At 21.7% G+C, this 21,616-nt stretch overlaps 1 protein-coding gene across 1 annotated transcript in view; it reads right to left on the reverse strand.

The window, feature by feature from the left end:
- Window positions 1–242: 242 nt before the first annotated feature.
- Window positions 243–21,616, reverse strand: part of LOC117169151 — a 32,694-nt gene continuing 11,320 nt past the window's right edge. Inside the window, exons 4-6 of the mRNA XM_033355366.1 lie at window positions 14,861–15,029; window positions 8,073–8,245; window positions 243–440 (exon numbers count right to left, since the gene is read on the reverse strand). Coding sequence (XP_033211257.1) covers window positions 356–440; window positions 8,073–8,245; window positions 14,861–15,029 — 427 coding nt within the window. The 3' untranslated portion in view covers window positions 243–355. The remainder of the gene's footprint in view (window positions 441–8,072; window positions 8,246–14,860; window positions 15,030–21,616) is intronic.

Raw genomic sequence — 21,616 nt, forward strand, 5'->3', positions numbered from 1 at the left:
TATCAAAAATGCAAGGGTTTGATTATCTATATACTACAAAAAAATATAATATATATTAATTCTGAAGTCAAGACATCAATTTTTATCAGCGATTAAAAATTATCGTTCCTCTTCTTCTTTATTATTCCTTTAATTTTGTATTTTAATTTAGAAATTACGTGGTAAAAAAAACGTTTTCTCCTGTAGATAAAAATAAAAATGGAAGTTATTCTCAGCCGTAAGGGATATAAAATTACGATTTATATATAAAAATTTATATTATCGATTAAATGGTACAAGTTAAATTATTGGACTAAGAATTAAACTAGTAAAGTTCAAAGAGTTCCTAGATTAAGCAAACTATACGTAAAATTTGTCACTCGGCCATCATGTCGACACTTAGGCAATCTTCACCCATATTGCTAGGAGAAGTTTCCAACTCTCCAACCTCATTGGACTCGCTGCAAGAAAAATATTGTTTATTGTAGATACTTTAAATATTTCTCTGGAAAAGAGGTTTTTATTACATTTTTAGTTTAAAAAATGTAATTTAAAACACAAAAGATATGCACTTTATGCCCAAATTAATTGATTTTACGACTAAAAAAGATTAATGTTCTAGAAAAAAATAGAATAGCTACATTTTACTCTTCAAATTAAAAGTTAAATTATTTTCATTTTAAATAGTTTAAAAATCCTTAAAATGCTTCCAAATTTTATTTCAAGATAATCTACATGTTGTTTCACATTTTTTCAAATTTAGAATTATTATTAAAAGTTTTTCACAACTTCTAAATATATTTTAAAATTATTCGAATTTCAAATAAATTTTCAAAATAAAAAATCATTTCAAATTTTTAATTAATTACAAAATTTTCAAATCTTCTAAATATCTCATCAACTTACTCGAATTTTTTTCTAAGAATAATAGGCATCATGAAAATTCAACAATTTAAATTACGAATTAAATTTGAATAAATAGAACAATAAAATTGTAACGTAATATTAAGTAATTGTTCTTTTTCTCAATTGAAAAATTTCAAATTGCATAGTTTAAAAATGGAATATTTTAGATTGAAATTTAATAAAGCCTTTAATCATAAATATATTATTTTGAAAAGTTATTTTTAAATTAAAAATAGTTGATAAATTTTCAATAGGGCGTTCGCATTTGTTTGAAACTTTCGAATTAAAACAGTTTAATTTTTAACGATAAAATGTAGAAATTAAAAAATTGTGAACTAATGCTGAGTCGTTTTGTACAATCAATTATTATTTATTTTTTAAATCTTACAAGTACAATTAAATTTTAAAAATCATCAATTAGTTTATATTCACAGTTTATCAACTAAAAATATTTGTTATAAAAAATCTTAGATTTTAAACGATTCTAATTTTTAATAATTGTTTAAGTCTTTAAAACTACATTTTAATATTCTTTTAATTCAAACTCACTGTAAAAAATACGAAATGGAAAATTTTTTTAATGAAAGATTTTACGAATTATGCATTCTGAACTGAGTGATATTATAATTGAAAAAGATCACAATTTAACCATTTATTTAAAAAAAACGGTTGAAATCAAAGTTGGGCGGATGTTTTTTTCTAAAAATTTGTAAAATCCCCGGTCGTAAAATAAATTCAGGTCATTTCCCGGTTTCCCGGTCCAGCGGCCAACCCGAATTAAACTTAAATTTAGCAATTTTAATAAAAAAAAATTGTATTGTAATAGTTGAATTTTCAAGCGAGAAGGTGAATTTTCTGCCAGTAAATACAAATTTCAACAAAATAGATGAATCTTTAAATTAAAAAATATCAATTTTCAACAAAAAATAGTATAGTTTAATTTTAAGTTAGAAAAATAGGTTTTTAACCAAATAGAATAAATATTCAATGAAGTGAATTTATTTTTTTACCGGGAATTTTACAAGTTTTTAGAAGCAAAATCGGTACATGTTCGATTTCAACAGTTTTTTAAACGATTGGTTGAATTGGTTGAGTTTGGCAACTCCTGTAATCCAGCGACTTGGAAGCAAGTTATGGGTTGGATCTTATTGATCTTATTGATCCAGTTTACAATGCGTAATTCAAAAATCTTTTACTTAAAGAATTTTCCATTACAAATTTTTATTTTTAAGTTGACATTTTCTGATAAAAACTATTTTTATTTAATAAATAAAAAACCAAAAAATACGTTTTTTAATTATCTGTATATTAAGTATTAAAAAGTGAACAAAAAACGATTTGACAAAATGATTTTAAATGGTTCCAAATTTAAGAATTTTCAGATTTTAACGTTGAAAATTCGAGGGTTTCAATTTGAGTCTAAATTTAAAATATATTCAATCTTTAATCCAATCAATTTTAAATTTTTAAATGAAGAAAAAGATTAATTATCGAATATTAATCAAAATTTTGCTGTTCATTTAAGACAAGTAAATTAAAGCCCAAATATTTACAAGTAAAAATTTTTTAACTGGATCGTTTTACATAGAATACGTTTGAAAAATAATTTAGAAATAAACCTTTTTAACTATTTTTAATTATTCTCTTAATTTAATTTTTGAAAATGAAAAATTATATTTAATTTTCCGAAGAAACATAAGACACTATATTTTTATTCTTCTGAAGCCTTTCCCAATTCTTCAAAAGCTTCTAATTTTTTTTTTTAAATCTGAAACAATCTAGATTTTGTTTTAAATTAGGCTATCATTTCAAGTTTTAAATTATTTTTGAATTTTTTTCAAAACTTCTAAATATCCCTTAAAATTACTAAAATTTCGTCTACGAATAATAAATGTTCAATTTATATTTATACAACAAAATTTGAAGGAAATTTTCTAAAATTTAGAGGACTTCCTAAAAATGGTAGAAAAAATTCAATTAATTTTGGCAGATATTTAGAAGTTTTGAAAAAAAGTTCAAACATAATTTTACGTTTGAAAAAATTGAAAACAACTGCTAGATTTTATTCGTATAAATTATGCATTTTAATACAAAAATTTTTAATTAAAAAACTTTTAAACTTCAATTGTAAAAGTTCAAAATTCAACAATTTCAATTTGAGTGCTTTCATGTACAGCTTAGTTTTTATTACCTCAAATGGAAATTTTGTTACCTTTAGTGTTCGATTTTTTAAATTTCATTGACCGTGGAAAATATTTTCGAACCGGAAAATAATCAGGAAATGACTGGGAATTTATTTCTTCGATTAAAATGGCCACCCTGAAATTTTATTTTTCATGATTACTTTAATATTTGCTCCTTATTTTGCACTTTTTTTATTTTTAGCTACCATGAAAAATGTATGATTTCCATAAATTTATATTATTACAATTCATAATATGTACTGGTATTTAAACATACGTATTTTTATAACTTTTTTTTAACTTAAAAAAGTGCGCATAATATAAACATTTTTTTGTTATTAAACTTTTTAATGCAATTTGTGTCGTAAAGTGACTCAAAGAAAATTTGTAGATACAATTTTGGCGAACAATTTTATTAGCTAAAATGTGATTGTAGATTGTGTCGTTTTTCCGAAGTTATTTTTTTAAATTTTCAATGTATTCTTATCACAAAAGTTTATTGCAAATTTGTAAATCTTCTTTGGGTGAGCAAATTTTGCCTGATTATTTTTTTCGTAGCATGTGTCCTTTGTCTAAAAATTTAATTTTTCTATTTTTAATGCTGTTTTTTACGGATAAAGCAAAAACTAAGCGTCCTATAAAAAGTGAATAATAACTAATTTCTAGATCTTTTTTGGATGCACAAATTTTATCCATTCATTTTCTGTTGAATTTTGTTTGCGAATTTTTATTGTGGAATTTTTTATTTTTCATTATTTATTGTGCCGTCAAAATTTGAACTTTCAATTTTTCAAAAAAATTCCAAAATTTATGATAATCTTGTAGCGCCTTCAAAAAGTAACGTTTTTCTTATCTTGACTTTTTTTCACATCGTCCTTGGTTGAAAATTCAACTGTTTTCGGTTAAGAATTAACTTTTTTTTTAAATTCTCATTATTGGGTTGGAAATTAAACTATTTTGTAGAAAAATCATAGTGTTTTGGTTCGAAATTTCAACAATTTGGAAGAAAATTGAACTATTTTGAGGGAAAATTACGAATTCTCTGGAAAGTTCGTCGTTTTTGATAGAACATCAATTTTCTTGGTAAAAATCAAGTATTTTCTTGGAAACTCAGTTTTTAAATTTGAAAATTCAACCGCTAACTTAAAAGCTTAACTTTCTACGAAGTTAATTTTTTTATTGAAGATTTAAAAATTAGTTGAAAATTTGTTTTGTTTAAAATAAATTTTGTTCACTGAAAATTTAATTATTTTGTTGAAAATTTAATTGATTGGTTTAAATTAACGTTTTTGTAAAAATCCAACTATTTACTTTAAAAAATGTAGAAAAAAATATATAAACTAATAATCAATCAAATAAACTTTAGACTCACATTATTTCCATTATTTAAACTATTTATTTGAAAATGTATGTAATTTGTTTAAAATTCGTCTTTTTTGTTATAAAATTAATCATCTTGGTCACAAATTTAAGTATTTTGTTAAAAGTTTGATGTATTTTGTTGAAAATTCGTCTTTTGCGGTAGAAAATTAATCTTCTTGGTTAAAAATGAATTTTGTTGTTGAAAAATCATCTCTTTTGTTGGAAAGTTAACATTTTTGTTTAAAAATTGCAGCTGTTTGGATGAAAATTAACAGTAAATTGAATTTATTCAAATTTTTACGATTTTTTTCACAGACAATTTTATTTCGTGTTTTTTTTTCTAAGGAAAAGGCAATTTGTGCGCGCATAGCGCACGCAATGTTCTCGAATCATTAAATAATTATTTTAAAAACTTTTGAACATTTGCTATTGTGATATGCTGTTATTCTAAAGGGTTGAGTTTTAAAGTGAATTTTTTCATATCACAGAATCAAGATGTACATTAATAATGTGACTAATTTTCTTTTAATCGAATTAAAAAGAATATAAAAGAATTCAAATGAATTGCAAAAAAAAATTCATTTTAGAAGAAATAGAGACGATTTAAAAGAATTCATGGATTAAAGAATTGAAAAGATTTCTAAAGAATGTTTAAGAATTCAGAATGAATCAATAAGAATTCATGGTAAATTCTAAATTAACTGAAATAATTGAAAAAAATTCAAAATATTCGATTTATTTTAGTTAGGTTTGAGTAAATTTCCAATAATTCTAGAGAATACAAGAGAATTTGATAAATTCATAGAAATTCAATAAGAATTAAAAATAATTCAAATGTATGGACTAACATTTTCAAACTAAAAATAATAAATTCGATTGAATTCCGCTTTTTTATTGCTAGTAGTTTACACCAGGCGACGAAATTTTCAGTTAAAAGAATTATTATATTCCAAAGAAGCTATACAAATTTTTTTACAATTTCCAATTTAGATTTCAAATAAGATTTACAATTATTGAACAGTTTTAGGTTATATTAACGTTTTTCATATTAAATTTATTATTTTAAAGTCTTTTAATTTGCAAAGATTCAAATTTTTTGAACAATTTCAAGTTACGTTGGCCTTTTACACAGAAAATTGGTATTTTAAAACAAAATTATATGTATATTTTTCCACATTTGTAAGTTGGTGTGTTTCACCTGACGTTGGGATTTTTAAACAAAAATCATTGGATAAAATTGGATAAAATTTAAAAACTTCAACAATTTCGAATTCTGTTATCGCTTTTCGTCCGAAATTGATATTTTTCTTCAAGAATCATTAGATTTCAATGAAAATTCATAATTTTTTGACAATTTCAAGTTAAGTTGTCATTTCAAATCAAAAATTTGTATTTTTTAACAAAAATCTTTATTCTTTAAAAAAAACTTACAATGTTTTAACAATTTTAGATTATGTTAATATTTCTGGTAAGAAAAAATTAATTTTTCAAGAATTAAAAATTAAATAAGTAAAAAATAAAGAAAATTGAATTTTCAACTGTTGAAAATTGAGGAAAATTGAAAATGGAAAACAATTTTTTATTTAATTTCTAACTATTGTTCAATAGTTCAATAGTTTAAAATTTAACTTTTGAAAATTAAACTGTTAAAACTTATGAACATTTAAAATTTCAATGTTAACTGTTGGAAACTGAAGAAAAAACGAATTTTTTAATTAAAGTAAGTGTTAAAAACTTGGTATTCACATAATTTTACATAAGAATTTGATAAATAAACAATTCAAAACATAAAAAGATGGAAAAAGTAGATTTTTGCGGAAATGGGTCGCCATTGGAAAATAATATTTTTGCAAATTACCAATTGATTCTCAGTAGGGAATTTTTAATACTTAAACAGAATACAACTTTAATTTCTATCTTTAAAAAAAAAAGATTTGAAGAACATTTTGCAATCTTAAATAATAAATCTTAAAATAAACGAACACTTTTCATTTGAACAACAGTTTTTAAAAAATGCAGATAAATTGCAAAATTCAGAATTTTGAACATTCATAAATTAGAGTTCAAAAATTTAGATTAAGTTCCAAGAATATAAATCTACGATATCATTTTTAATGCTCTAAATTAAAATATAAATCTATGAATTTTGTAAAATTTAAAAATTATATTAATAAGTTATTTTAGGCTAGAAACATTCAAAATTTAAAATAAAAAATTTTCGTTTTAACTTAAAAGTTTTTAAATTAGAAGTTAAATTATTTTCATTTTAAATAATTTAATCATCCTTGAAAACTTTAAAATTTTATTTCATTATCTTGAAAAATGCAGAAATTGTTTTTAAATTTCTCAAATTTAAAATAATTTCTGAATTTTTTTCAGAACTTCTTGATAACTTTTTAAATTAACTGAATTTGTCCTAAAACTTCTAGAGAATCCTGCGAATTAGAAAAAAATTCCTTCAAATTTGAATTTATAAATAACAATTAAACACTTATTATTTGTAGAAAAAATTAAGAGTAATTTTTACATATTTTAATTGTGAAAGGCTTAAAAAAAATAAAAACATTTTCTTAATATTCCTAGGAAAATTTAAAATGACTTTTCATTTTCAAAAATTATTTTAACAGAATATTTAAAAAGATTTTTAGTGATTTAAAAAAAATTTGCAAGATTTTCTAAAAATTGTAGAAACGATTTTATTCATTTTAAAATATGTTTAGAAATTCTGAAAAAAATTTCTACACACTTCTTTTAAATTTATTGACATCATATTAAGTTTTAAATTAATTTGAAATCTCTTCAATATTTCTAAATATATTTTTAAATTACCCAAATTTTTCTACAAATAATGAGTGTTCGATTATTATTTCTAATTAAAAATTCAACAATTTCGCTTAAAAATTAAAAAATTTTTTAATACAACAATGACAATTTTAACGTTTAAAGTTTAAAAGCTTTTCGAAATTTTACAAATTCAAAGCTTTTTATGTCAAACTTGTTTCAAATTGTTTACTTTTAAATATTTGTCTCCAATTTACTTCTATTGAATTAACAATCAACTATTGCTAAATAATAAATAATCATTCTTTTTCTTAATTAAAAAAATTCAAAAATAAATGGGTTAAAAAGTAAATCATTTAGATTGAAACAATATTTTTAATTTAATAAATGCCATTAATTACGAATATATATTTATCAAGTTATTTGTAAGTTGAAAATAATTTATAAAGTTTCAATCGCACCTTTACATTTTTTAATAACAAAGACTTTCGAATTAAAACAGTAACAATCTGGAATTCTTAAACTTTCAACGAATTTAGAATCGCTTTATTAAATAAATTATTGCTTAGTTTTTAATACTTTAAGTACAGATTTATTTTAAAAATCATTTATTCATTTATTTATATTTACAGTTGATAAAATAATACTGTTTTTTTATCAACATTTTTCAACTTCAAACGCTTTTAATTATTAATTGTGTGAGTCTTCAATAATGCACTTAAAAATATTTTTAAATTAAAAATATACGATTAAAAATAAAAATCTAAAATGAAAAATTTTTTAAGTAAATGAAAGAAATTCCCGATTATTTCCCGGTTTCCCGGTCCAGCGCCCACCCGACAAATAGAAAATAATTCGAACCTGTCTAACGAAGGATCGTTACTGAACATCTCCGTGGGAACTGTCGGCGGTGCTTTTTGAGGAACGAGCTCCAGGTACGATTGTCGGGACTCTAAATGTCTTTCTACTTCTTCAGGAGTCATGTGTCCGTCCGACATCACCGACATAGGCATCACATTGTTACATGATTGTACCTAAATTAGAATAAATTTTTTTTTTAAATAACTTAGTAAAAAAGTATTTTTCACGATAAATAAAATAGATGATTTATCATTCAATAAAAAGAAGTTTTTACCAAAAAAAGATGAATTTTCAACCACATAGTTTAATTTTCAATCATAGAAATAAATTTCCAACAAAATACTTAAATTATTAATGAAATAAGTGAATCTTCGTCTAACAAGGATCGCTTTTTAACCAAAAAATGAATATTTAAACTTTCAGTTGAAAAAATTAATTTTCAACAACAAAAAAACGAATTTGAAACAAAATAGTTCAATTTTTAAGCAAAGTGTTGAATTTTCAAATAAGATTATAAATATTTAACTGGAATAGTTCAATTATAAACAAAAAATTAATATTCAACCAAAAAGATGAATTTTTAACAAGAAGAATTTTGAAGTAAAAGGAACAATCTTATACCAAAAAATACTTTTTTTTAGCAAGATACATGCATTTTTAACAAAATAGTTGAATTTTTAATTAAATAAGACAAATTTTCAACGAAATAATTGAATTTTCAAACAAACAAATTAAGTTTTACTAAAAAAGATCAAACAAAATTTATGTAATTAAATTTCAAGTTAAAAAAAGAATTCTTGATGAAACATGAATTTTCAATTGCAACTATGGAATTTTAAATTGTAAAAAACTGCAGCTAAAAATAAAATTATAATTATTTAACTGGAATATTTAAATTTTAAATCAGAAAGATGAATTTTAACTGAAATAATAAATCTTTGAATAGAATAATTGAATTTTTGAACAAAAAGATTATTTTCAGCCAAGAAGATTAATTTCAACTAAAATGATACATTTTTAACTAGAATACCTGCATTTTTAAACAAGAAGAATAACTTTAAAAGAAAAACATAATTTTTTGCCAAAACAAAAATATCGATTTCTTCACAAAAAATTGATTTCTTAACGAAAATGTTTAATTTTCTAACCAAAAGACGAATTTTTAACCACATAATTCAATTTTCAATGATAACAGTAAATTTCCAACAATATGAATAAATTATTAACGAAATAAATGAATTTTCATCTAACAAGGATCAATTAAAAAAAAATTGAATAATTAAACTTTCAGGTGAAAAAATTGATTTTCATCGACAAAAAAAAACGAATTTGAAACAAAATAGTTCAATTTTTAAGCAAAGTGTTGAATTTTCAAATGAAATCATAAATCTTTAATTGCAATAGTTATATTTTAAACCAAAAAGATGAATTTTCAACTTAAATGATAAATCTTCAACTGAAATGACAAACATTTAACTGGAATACTTGAATTTTCAACTAAAAAGATGTATTTTTAAACAAGAAGATTAATTTTGGAATAAAAAGATTAATTTATTACCAAAAAACCATGTTTTAGAAAGGTACATGAATTTTTAACGAAATAGTTGAATTTTTAATTAAATAAAACAAATTTTCAACGAAATAATTGAATTTTGAACTACAAAAATTCTTATAGTAGCATTTTCAGTTTAACAAGTTAATTTTACACTAAACATAAGATTTTTTTAACTCAAACAATAGAATCTTCAACTGAAATAGTTAAATTTTCAAGCAAAAAAAAAAATATTACTAAAAAAGACAAATTGTCAACCAAAATTTATTTAACTAAATTTCAAGTTAAAAAAATAATTTTTGACGAAACAGATGTATTTTCAACCAAAATGATGAATTTCTACTAAAAAAGCTGAATTTTCAACTGAAAAAGATGACTTTTTACCCAAAATTGAATAAATAAATTTTTAGTAAAATAATGAATATTCAACTAAAGAGATGAATTTTTATGAAAATTATGGAATATTCAACTATAATAAAAGCTACATTTTCAGTTCCAAAAAATATAATTTGCAACCAAAAAAACATCCAAAGAAAAAAAAGGTTTTCAATCAAACAGCTCATTTTTCAAAAAAGAAATAAATTTTTAGTTAAAACTATGAATCTCCAACCAAAAAAATTAATTTTTAACAAAAAAGTGTAACTTTCAACCAAGTAATTTCATCTTCAACCTAAAAGATGAATTTTCAACTAAAATTATAAATATTCAACTGGAATACTTGAATTTTTAAACAATAAGATTTACTTTTTAAAAAAATCATAATTTCCTACCAAAAAAACATCAATTTCTTGACAAAAAATTTTTAACCAAAAATAGAATAGTTAAACTATTAATTGAAAACATTAATTTCCAAGAAAAAAAAACGGATTTGAAACATTATAGTTCAATTTTCAATTAAAATATTGATTTTTCAAATAAAATTATGCATCTTTAACTGAAATAGTTAAATTTTAAACCAAAATGAACAGATGAATTTTCAACTATAACTATAGAATTTTAAATTGGAATAAGTTACATTTTGAGTTAAAAATAAAATGATAAATAGTTCACTAGTATAGTTGAATTTTAAACCAGTAAGATGAATTTTGATTGAAATGATCAATCTTAAAATAGAATAATTTAAATAAATTTCAATTTGGTTTATTCAATGTTACACGAATAATTTTTTAAATTTTATCTTAAAATCTAATTTTGTTAAATAATATAAAAGATTATTAAATTAATAGATATATTGTGAAGTCATTAAGTTTAATCATATTATAATATAAATTAAAATTTAATAATAAAAAATAAAATATTCAAAATACATAAAGATTGGATTTAAATTGTTTAATATTTAGTAACATAAATATGTTATTTCCTCTCAGATTATGTAATTGAATATTGGATACTACTTTCGTAATAAAAGTTTATTTTTTTCATTCAAATATTTGTATTACAATTATATAATTTTGTATGGTGCCTCCGATATTGTGAAATGAGTATTTAAAATCAAATTTTCTAAATTATATGTACACATATTTTAATTTTTTTTTTAACTTAGCTAGAAAGCTTGTTAATAAATTAAATGTAAAGAAATCCAGTTTCAAATCTGAATGAGAATATAATGTAAACATTATTTGAATGTTTTCATGAAAATAATTGTGTAATGCTTTTTATATTGTGAAATGATTAATTAATTATCAACTAATTTTACAAAACCTTACATTTTTTGGAATTAGTTTAAGAGTTTATTAATAAAGCAAAATTTTATAAATGAAAGTTCATTAAAAAAAAAATATTTTCTAAAAATTATTTAAAGGTTTTATTGAGAATTATAGTTTAATACTTCTTATTTTGTAAAATGACTAAATGATAAAAGCTGAATATTTTTTTTCGAACATTAAATCGAATAAAGATAAAGCGTAATATGAATTAATTTATTTTTAAAGTACCTCTATTTCAATTAAGTAATTTTCTGGAATTCTGCTGAAGTTCTGAGATTAATATTTTAATTCAATTTACAAAAATATATGTAAAAATGTTTAAATTTTCTTCCTTAAAGTAATATTAAGTCACTAAAAAATGAAATCTTTATAAATAACACTTAAGATTTTTAAAAAGATGTAAATTCAAAATTATTTCAATGTTTAAATGAAAATTATAGTCTAATGCTTTTTATGTTTCCAAAAGATTAATTCTGTATTAGCTGATACATTTTTTTGACAATATTAATTTACATGAAGATTAAATCTTATTTTATTTTTTAAATTAAGTACATGAATCGAGAATCAACTTAAAATTTTTGTAATTGAATATTTGATATAGTTTGTATAATAATTAAAGTTTATTCATGTTTAAAATACCCATATTTCAGTTATGTCATTTTCCAAATGCTTCTGATGTTGCGAAATGAGTCTGAATATAATTTTCAAAATTATCTGTACATATGTTTTAAATTTTCTGGATTCAGTTTAAAAGGTTATTATTAATTACAATTTTCGTAAGAATAAAAAGTAAAATTTAGTAGATTGGTTTAATGAATATAATTATTTATGCTTTTTATGTTTTAAACTGATAAATTAATTATTCTTAGATGTATACTTTTTTAACAATATTAAGCTACGTAAGGATTATAATTAAACTGCTTTTAATTATGTCACTTTATTTGATTATTTACTTTAAGGATATGTAATTGAATTTCGTCTAGAATGTCTAAACTAAAAGTTTTTTCCGACTTTAATTAGATCCATTAAAATCAGTTAAAATTATATAATTTTTTTTAATGTTTGCAACTGTGTAAAATAGTTATATGAAATAAAATTTTAAAATTATATATTTATACACTTCAATTTTTTTAAATGTATATAAAAGTTTCTTATTGATTTAAATTTAAAGTAACGAAATAAAAAATATATATAAATAAAAATTATCCGAATATTTCAGTTAAAATAATTGTTTGATGCTTTCTATGTTTTGAAATTACTGATTAATTTTTAATTTATTATATTACAAATTGAATTTCCACAAATAATTGCAAAAGAATATAATTGTTTGAGGCTTTTTATGTTATAAACAGATTAATTAATTATTAGTTAATTCATACTTATCACAATGTTAAATTACATAAGGACTAGATTTAAAAATTTTAATTTAACTTAACAAATTGATGATTTACGTGAATGTTATATTAGTAAATATCGACTATAATTTAAATAATAACATTTTATTAATGTTTAACATACAAAATTTTTAATTTCATTATTTATTTAAATTTTTGTTTTGTTGCGTACCAGAGTACCGGAATTCTGATTTCTAAACAATCCGAATATATATTTTACTTTTTTTTTTTGAATATTTCACAATTTTATGAACAATACAAATTTTTAGAAAAATACTCAGTAAAAATTATTTGAATAATTCATTATAAAATCAATTGTTGAAAACATATATAAAGTAAAAATAAATTTGTTATTTCAGTGAAATTATTTGATGCTTTTTATGTTGTGAACCATTTAATTCATTATTAACTGATAATTTTCTTCACACTTTCTTCATGTTGGTTTGAATTAGTGACAAAGGTTATTAATAAATTATACGTATAGAAATGCTGTTTCAATATTTAAAGGAGAATATACACATAATGTAAACATTATTGGAATGTTACGATGAAAATAATAGTTTCATATTTTTTATTTTGTGAATGGATTAATTCATTATCAACTGATTCTACCAAAAGTGACATTTTCTGGAATCAGTTTAAAAGCTTAAAATTAAATACAAATTTTTAAATAAAAGTTGAAATTAGAAAAAAGTACATAAAATTAAATGGTTTTTCTTTTGTAAAATGGTCAATTGATTATTAGCTAATTAACGTTTTCTGATCATTAAAGTAAATAAAGATTAAAACTTAGTTCCTGATATTTAAGTAACATAATTTAATTATTGACTTAAAGGTTAAATAATAGAATATTGAATATAATTTGAATATTAAAAGTTAATTAAAATTTGCAATAATATTATTTCAATTAGATAATTTTTCAAATGATTCTGATGAACTGAAATGTGTATTTACATTCGATTTTACAAATCATATGAAAATACGTTTGATTTCTTTCTGAAATTAGTAACAAAAGTTACCAATAAAACAAATTTTCAAAAATGAATGCGATATTAAAAGAAAATGTAGAGTATACATTATTTCTATGTTTGAATGAAAACGATTGTTTAATGCTTTTTATGTTATCATTGCTAAAAAAATCAATTAATTGTTAGATGACTAATGTTTTCACAACATCGAACTAGATAAGGTTTCAATTATAACTTTTTTTTTGCTACCATATTATAATTCCAGAGTTTTTTAAGAAGAAAAAAATGTTTTCTTTTCTTACATCTGGGTAATCTTTTTTTTTTAATTTTCAAAGAGACAAGTAAAATAAAATGACTGAAAAAACTCATTTTAAGAATTAGAACAATAGAGGCGTCTTAATAATTGTGAAAGATTTTGAGATTAAATTTTTTAAAACAGTTATGTGAAAATTTTAAGCAGTTAATATTTCATTCTGAAATAATAATTAAAAATTTTTAAGATTTCAAAACTGGTTTAAAAAAATATGGAAGATTTTAATACAATTAATTCCATTTTCCGGGATTTAATTCAAATTTAGGTAAACTTAATTTTTTAGGGCGTCAAGAGGAGGAAAAATATATAGTTTAGATTCATGGGCAAATTTCAAATAATATTTTACTAATGAATTCTAAGAGCTCATTAAAAAAGATTACAAAACTTTTCAAATTATTTCATAAAATTAAAAAAAAAAAAGGTTTACAAGTTTTTAAAGCAACAAATAAATTGTAATTAGAAAATTGAGTTGATGATAAAAATTAGTAGAAAAGTGAGCGCGAGCGCGTGCGCACATAGTAGTCTAGTTTTATAAAAAAGCAACTAAAAAGTGATTTAACAAAAAGAAGTCACTAATAGCGACTGCGGCAGCCCTGATTTTTTTACAGCTACTTTTTACAGAAATTATCTGAATTTTGCTCATTTTTTTGTTTTCAAAATGCCTTGATTTTTGCTCATTTTTTTCAAAGTGCCTTGATTTTTGCTCATTTTTTGTTTTTAAAATGCCTTGATTTTTGCTCTTTTTTTGTTTTCAAAATTCCATGATTTTTGCTCACTTTTTTCAAAATGCTTGACTCTTGGAAGCTTTGATCTTATTATACATTTTTAAAAATAAAATAAGCAAATTATACTTACTTTACGCACACAGCTGCCTTGCCTCGCGCCTTCAAAATTAACTGACGGAGTGTCATGAGCTTTAGGTACTTTTGGCGTTGACTTTTTTTTCTTGCTCGCACTAACCGGCTTCATTGCCACCGGCGAGTGGTGCGAAGAATGATTGTTAACATTCACTTCCATTTTTTTCCTGCACACAACGAACATACATTACACCCAAAATAGATTTTTTAATTTTTAATCTTTTAATGAGCCTTTTAGCGCTCAAAAGGTAACAAACAAATTCTGGATAAATTCAAAAGACATCAAAATAGTTCAAGTTAAATTCAAAAGAATTCAAATGGACTGGACTAAATTTAAAAAATCAATTGTTTTCCATGGAATTGGAAAGAATTTAGAGGAATTTGAGAGACGCGAGCAGAATTCGATGAAATTCATACAAATTTTGGATCAATGAAAAAAGTTCAAATGAATTTAAAAAAATTTAAGAATGTGAAAAAAAACTTCATTGAATTTAGTAACTTTGAAATTAGCTTAGAAAAATTCACGGAGATTTAAAGGAATTTGATAAAATGCCTAAAAATTCAATATGAGGTTAAAAGACTTCAGGGTAAATTGAATAAAAACTTTAAGAAATTAAAAAAAAATCTATTGAGATAAGTAGAATTTAGAAGAATAAAAGTGAATAAAAAAATTCCAGAGAATTTAAAGGAATTCAGGGCGAATTCAAAAAACCTGTATATCACTTCAAATCTTTGAAAGCCTACTAATTTCTGACTAAAAAAGTGACTAATGAAGACTAAAAATTCAAAACAATTTCAATGAATTGGATTTTTTTTAAATTCATTTATTTCAGTAATATTTGAGTCAATTTAGGAGAATTTAACGGAAATGAGAAGAATTCGAAGAAATTCGTCAAAAAATCAAGCTGCATTTCAAAAGCAATTAAGTGAATTGAAAACATTTGAAAATTATCCAAAAATAAAAAAATCCATTCACTGGAGTATAATTAAGTAAATTTAGAAGAATTAAAACGAATTAAAAAAATCCAAAGAATTTAAAAGAAATCAGGGTAAATTGAAAAATAGTGTGACTAATGACTACCAAAAAATTCAAAACAATTTAAATGAATTAAAAAAAATTATCTTAAAAATCGATAAAATCTATTTCTTTCAGTAAAATTTGAGTCAATTCAGAATAATTTAAGGGAAATGAGAAGAATTCGACTACAACTATCGATTTTTTAATAGTAATAAGTTAAATTTTCAGTTAAAAATAAAATTATAATTATTTAACTGGAATAGTTAAATTTTAAACCAGAAAGATGATCAAGTTGAATTTTGTACCTACCAAAAAGGTAAATTTCCCACAAATTATATGATTTTTTGAAAAATAGTTTAATTTTTAAATAATTAATATCATTCTTCAATCAAATACTTGAATTTTTATTAAATCAAATTTAAAAAAAAAAAATAGTATATTTAAATTTCCAGTTAAAATTTTAATTCTTATTTTAAAAAAAATTGAATTTTCGGTAAAAAAATTACTTTTGATCGAAATAAAAAACAAATTTTCAATCAAATAGCTCATTTTTCAAGCAATTAGATGAATTTTTAATTAAAATTATAAATCTTTAGTAAAAAAAAGTAATTTTTAACAAAAGAGTTTATTTTTCAACCAAGTGAATTTATTTCTAACCAAAAGATGAATTTTTAAACAGAAGAAATAACTTTTAATAAAAAAAAAATAATTTTCTATAAAAAAATGTTTATTTTTAACAAAATAAGTAATTTTTCAACGATATAAATGAATTTTCAATTTAAAAAAGACAAATTTACATGAAAATTGTCGGATTTTTAACAAAAAAATATCAACTTTCAACTAAACATTAAACAATTGAATTTTCAGTTAAATTAATTTTCAATCAAACTGGTCATTTTTTCTCTAAAATGATGAATCTTCATCTGGAATAGTTGAATTATATGCCAAAAAAATTAATTTTCAAACATAAAGATTTAATAAAATTCATAGAAAATCAAACTGAAGTTAAAAAGTATCAAGTGAATTGAAAATCCTTTAAAATATGAACAAATGCATTGAATTCAGTAAGTTTGAAATGAGGTCAGTAAAATTAAAAAGGGCATTCAAAAGAATTTGATGAAATGCCTAAGAATTTAAGGTAATTTTACAAAACTTAAAAGTGAATTAAAAAAAAAGTTTTTAAACTCCATTGAAATGAGTAAAATTGAATGAATTTAAAAGAATTTAAAAGAATTCAGGACGAATCACAAATAAAATATCAAAGAATATTTGAAACCCTCTTTGTTTTAATAACCTAAAATATTTCAAGTCCCTTGAAATCTCTTTGAATCCCTTTACATTATTTAAGGGACAAATTATATAAAAAAATTCATTGAATTAAGTAAAATTAAGTAAATTTGGAAGAATTCAAGTAAATTAAAAAAATCAAGAGAACTTAAAAAAGGCAGGGTATCTTCCAAAAAATAATTTCAAATCTCTTCAAGTCCTTGAAACCCTACAAAATACCTCACTTTTCGCGAATAAATTCTTCGAAACACACTGAAATATTATAAAAACCCATGAAATTCTATGATATTTCTTGAAATTTTTGAAAATGTATTAAAATAGACAGCTTTAAAATCTCTTAAAATCATTGCAATCTTATAAAATACTGTAAAATCTTTTAAAATATCCATATTTTCCGAAATTATAGAAAATTCTGTATCTTAAAATATTTGAAACATTTTGAAATTATTTAAATTATTAAAAAATATTGACATTTTTAAAATTCAAAATATATATTTTTTAAATTCTTGAAATCTTGTAAATCTGTAAAATTTTCATGAAATCTTTGAAAAATTTATAAAAGCTTTAGAAAATGTTGTGAGTTCGTTTAAATCTCTTGAAGCACATAAAATCTTTAAGAAATATTTTTAAATTTTTGTAAAATATTTGTAATTTATGTGACAATATTTGAAATCTTTTGAAATTTTTATGAAATCTTTGAAATACTTGTGAAAGCTTTTGAAATCTTCGTGAGTTCGTTGAAATCTCTTGAAGTACTTAAAAAATATTTGTGAAATCCTTAAATTTCTGTCACATCTTTTAAAATTTTTGTAAATATTAGAAATCTTTTAAATCTACGTAAAATTAAAAAAAAAATTTTTATGAAATCTCTTGAAGTACTTAAAAATCTTTGTGAAATATTGAGTTTTTTTTAAATTAAACAAAAATTAAATCCTTGTAATCTTTCAACCTGTGACAATTTTTGAAATTTTTATGAAATGTTTGAAATATTTGTTAAAAAATTGTTATAAATTTTATAAAATCTTTGAAATATTTATGAAAGCTTTTGAAATCTTTTGAAGTATTGAAAATGTTTGTGAAATCCTGAAATTTCTGTCTAATCTTAAAAAAAATTGGTAAATATTTGAAATCCTTTAAATTTATGTGAAATTTTTTTTAATTCTTTGCATTTTTTATGAAATCTTTTAAAGTACTTTTAACATCGTTGTGAAATCTTGAAATTTCTGTGAAAGATTTTGAAATTTTTATGAAATCTTTGTGAAAGCTTTGGAAATCTTCGTGAATTCGTTGAAATCTGGTGAAGTACTTAAAATATTTACAAAATCCTGAAATTTCTGTCAAATATTTTTAAATTTATGTAAATATTAGAAATATTTGAAATATAAGTGAAAATTATATGAAATCCCTTGAAGACTTCAAATCTTTGTAAAATCTTGAAATTTCTGTAAAACCTTTTTAAAATTTTTGAAACAATATTTTTAATCCTTGAAATCTTTTTAATCTATGTGACAATTTTTTTAATGTTTGGAAATTTTTATGGAATATTTATGAAAGCTTTTGAAAATTTTGTGAGTTTGTTGAAATTTCTTGAAGTACATAAAATCTTTATGAAATTTCGAAATTTCTGAAACAAAAATTTTTAAATGTTTGTAAAATATTTTTAATCTGTGACAATTTTAGAAACCTTTTGAAATTTTTATGAAATCTTTTTGAAAGCTTTTGAAATCTTCGTGAATTCGTTGAATTCTGGTGAAGTACTTAAAATGTTTGTGAAATCCTGAAATTTCTGTCAAATCTTTAAAAATTTTTTATAATATTAGAAATCTTTTAAATCTATGTGAAATTAAAACAAAAAATTAATTTTTATAAAATCTCTTGAAGTACTTAAAATCTTTGTGAATCTTGAAACTTTTTTAAATTAAAAAATATATATTTTAAATCCCTGAAATATTTTTAATTCATATTACAAGCTTTGAAATTTTAGTGAAATATCTGTTAAAACTTTTGAAATCTTTGAAATATATATGAACGCTTTTGAAATTTTTGTTTCGTTGAAATTTCTTGAACTACATCAAATCTTCGTAGAATCTTGAAATTTCTGTGAAATATTTTAGAATTTTTGTACAATTTTCGAAATCTTTTAAATCTATGTGACAATTTTTGAAATTTTTATGAAATAATTGAAATATTTGTGAAAACTTTTGAAATCTTTTTGAATTCGTTAAAATCTTGTAAAGTAATTAAAATCTTTGTGAAATCCTTAAATTTCTGTAAAATCCTTTTAAATTTCTGTAAATATTTGAAATTCTTTTGAATCTATATGAATTTTTTGTAATCTTTTGAAATTTTGATGAAATAATTGAAATATTTGTGAAAGTTTTCGAAATCTTTGTGAATACGTGGAAATCTTTTGATGTACTTAAAATCTTTGTGAAATCTTGACATTTCTGTGAAATCTTTTTAAATTTTTGAAAAAATATTTTAAGTCCTTGAAATCTTTTAAATCTATGTGACGACTTTTGAAATCTTTCAAAAATTTTATAAAATCTTTGAAATACTTATGAAAGCTTTTGAAATCTTTTGAAGTACTTGAAATCTTTGTGAAATCCTGAAATTTCTGTCAAATATTTTTAAATTTTTGTAAATATTTTAAATCCTTGAAATCTTTTAAATCTATGCGACCATTTTTGCAATCTTTTGAAATTATTTTGAAATCTTTGAAATATTTGCGAAAACTTTCGAAATCTTTGTAAATTCGTTAAAATCGCTTGAAGATTGAAAATCTTTGTGAAATCTCGAAATTTCTGTGAAATATTTATGAAGAAATATTTTAAATCCTTGAAATCGTTTTAATCTATGTGACAATTTTTCAAATCTTTTGAAATTTTTGTGGAATCTTTGTGAAGGCTTTTGAAATCTGGTGAAGTACTTACAATCTTTGTGAAATCCTGAAATTTCTGTCAAACATTTTTAAATTGTTGTAAATATTAAAAATCGTTTACATCTATGTAAAATTTAAATAACTTTAATTTTTACTGAAACCTCTTGAAGACTGAAAATCTTTGTGAAATCTTGAAATTTCTGTGAAATCTTTTGACATTTTAAATCCTTGAAATCTTTGAAATCTATGGAACATTTTTTTTTACCTTTTGGCGTTTTTATGAAATACTTGAAATATTTCTGAAAGTTTTTAAAATCTTCGTGAATTTGTTGAAATATTCTGAAGTATTTAAAATCTTTGTGAAATCTTGACATTTCTGAGAAATCTTTTTGAATTTTCGAAAAACTATTTTAAATCCTTGAAAACTTTAAAATATACGTGACGATTTTTCACACCTTTTGAAAATTGTATAAAACGTTCGAAATATTTATGAAAACTTTTGAAATCTTTTTGAATTTCGCTGAAATATTTTGAAGTACTTAAAATCTTTGTGAAATCCGGAAATTTCTGTAAAATCTTTTAAAAATTAAAAAAAAATATATGTTAACCCCTTCGTTGGCATTGACGCAAAATGCGTCAATCTTCTTTTCTCCTATTTAACTTGCTCCGATTTTGCATTCAAGTCTTATTCGGGGGTTTTTGGGGTTGCTGAATCCGAATCTGAAGTCAAAATTCAAAAATCACTTTTCACTTTCGGATTCAGCGACCACAGAAGCCCGTAAGTGACAAGATTTATCCAAATTGATCCGTTTTTGTTTGTTTGTCCGCCATTTTGGATCCGCCATTTTGGATTTTCGAATTTTGACTTCATATTCGGATTCAGCGACCACAAAAACTCCAGAATACAAATTTTCAGGAAAAAAAATTTTCCTGCCATTTTTGGCACATTTGTCGAATTCTCTCTGCCAACGAAGAGCTTAAATGTATGTGACTTTTTTTTTTAATCTTTTGAAATTCTTATGAAATCTCTTGAAGTACTTAAAATTTTTGTGAAATCTTGAAATTTCTGTAATATCTTTTAAAGTGTTTGAAAAAAACATTTTAAATCTTCGAAATCTTTGGGACCTTTTTTAAAATCCTTTGAAATTTTTATGAAATATTTGTGAAAATTTTTTTAATCTTTGTGAATTCGTTGAAATCTTTTGAATTTCTTAAAATCTTTGTGAAATCTTGAAATTTCTGTGAAATTTTTGAAAAAATATTTTTAATCTTAATGAAGAATCTTCAAATTTTTTGAAATTTTTATAAAACCTTTCAAATATTTATGAAAGCTTTTGAAATCTTTTTGAATCCGTTGAAATATTTTGAAGTGCTTAAAATCTTTGTGAAATCCTGAAATTTCTATTAAATCTTTCAAAATTTTTGTAAATATTTGAAATTTATTGATTACAAATCGTAGATTTCACATTATTTATGTCTTACGGTCCAATCGTAAATCGAAAAAATAAATATGAGTCAAAAAAACATGTTCTTCGAAACTCAGATATTTATTTAATAGAAAAAACTCC

Source organism: Belonocnema kinseyi, chromosome 1 (genome assembly GCF_010883055.1).
Source record: "Belonocnema kinseyi isolate 2016_QV_RU_SX_M_011 chromosome 1, B_treatae_v1, whole genome shotgun sequence".
Taxonomy (NCBI): Eukaryota; Metazoa; Arthropoda; class Insecta; order Hymenoptera; family Cynipidae; genus Belonocnema; species Belonocnema kinseyi.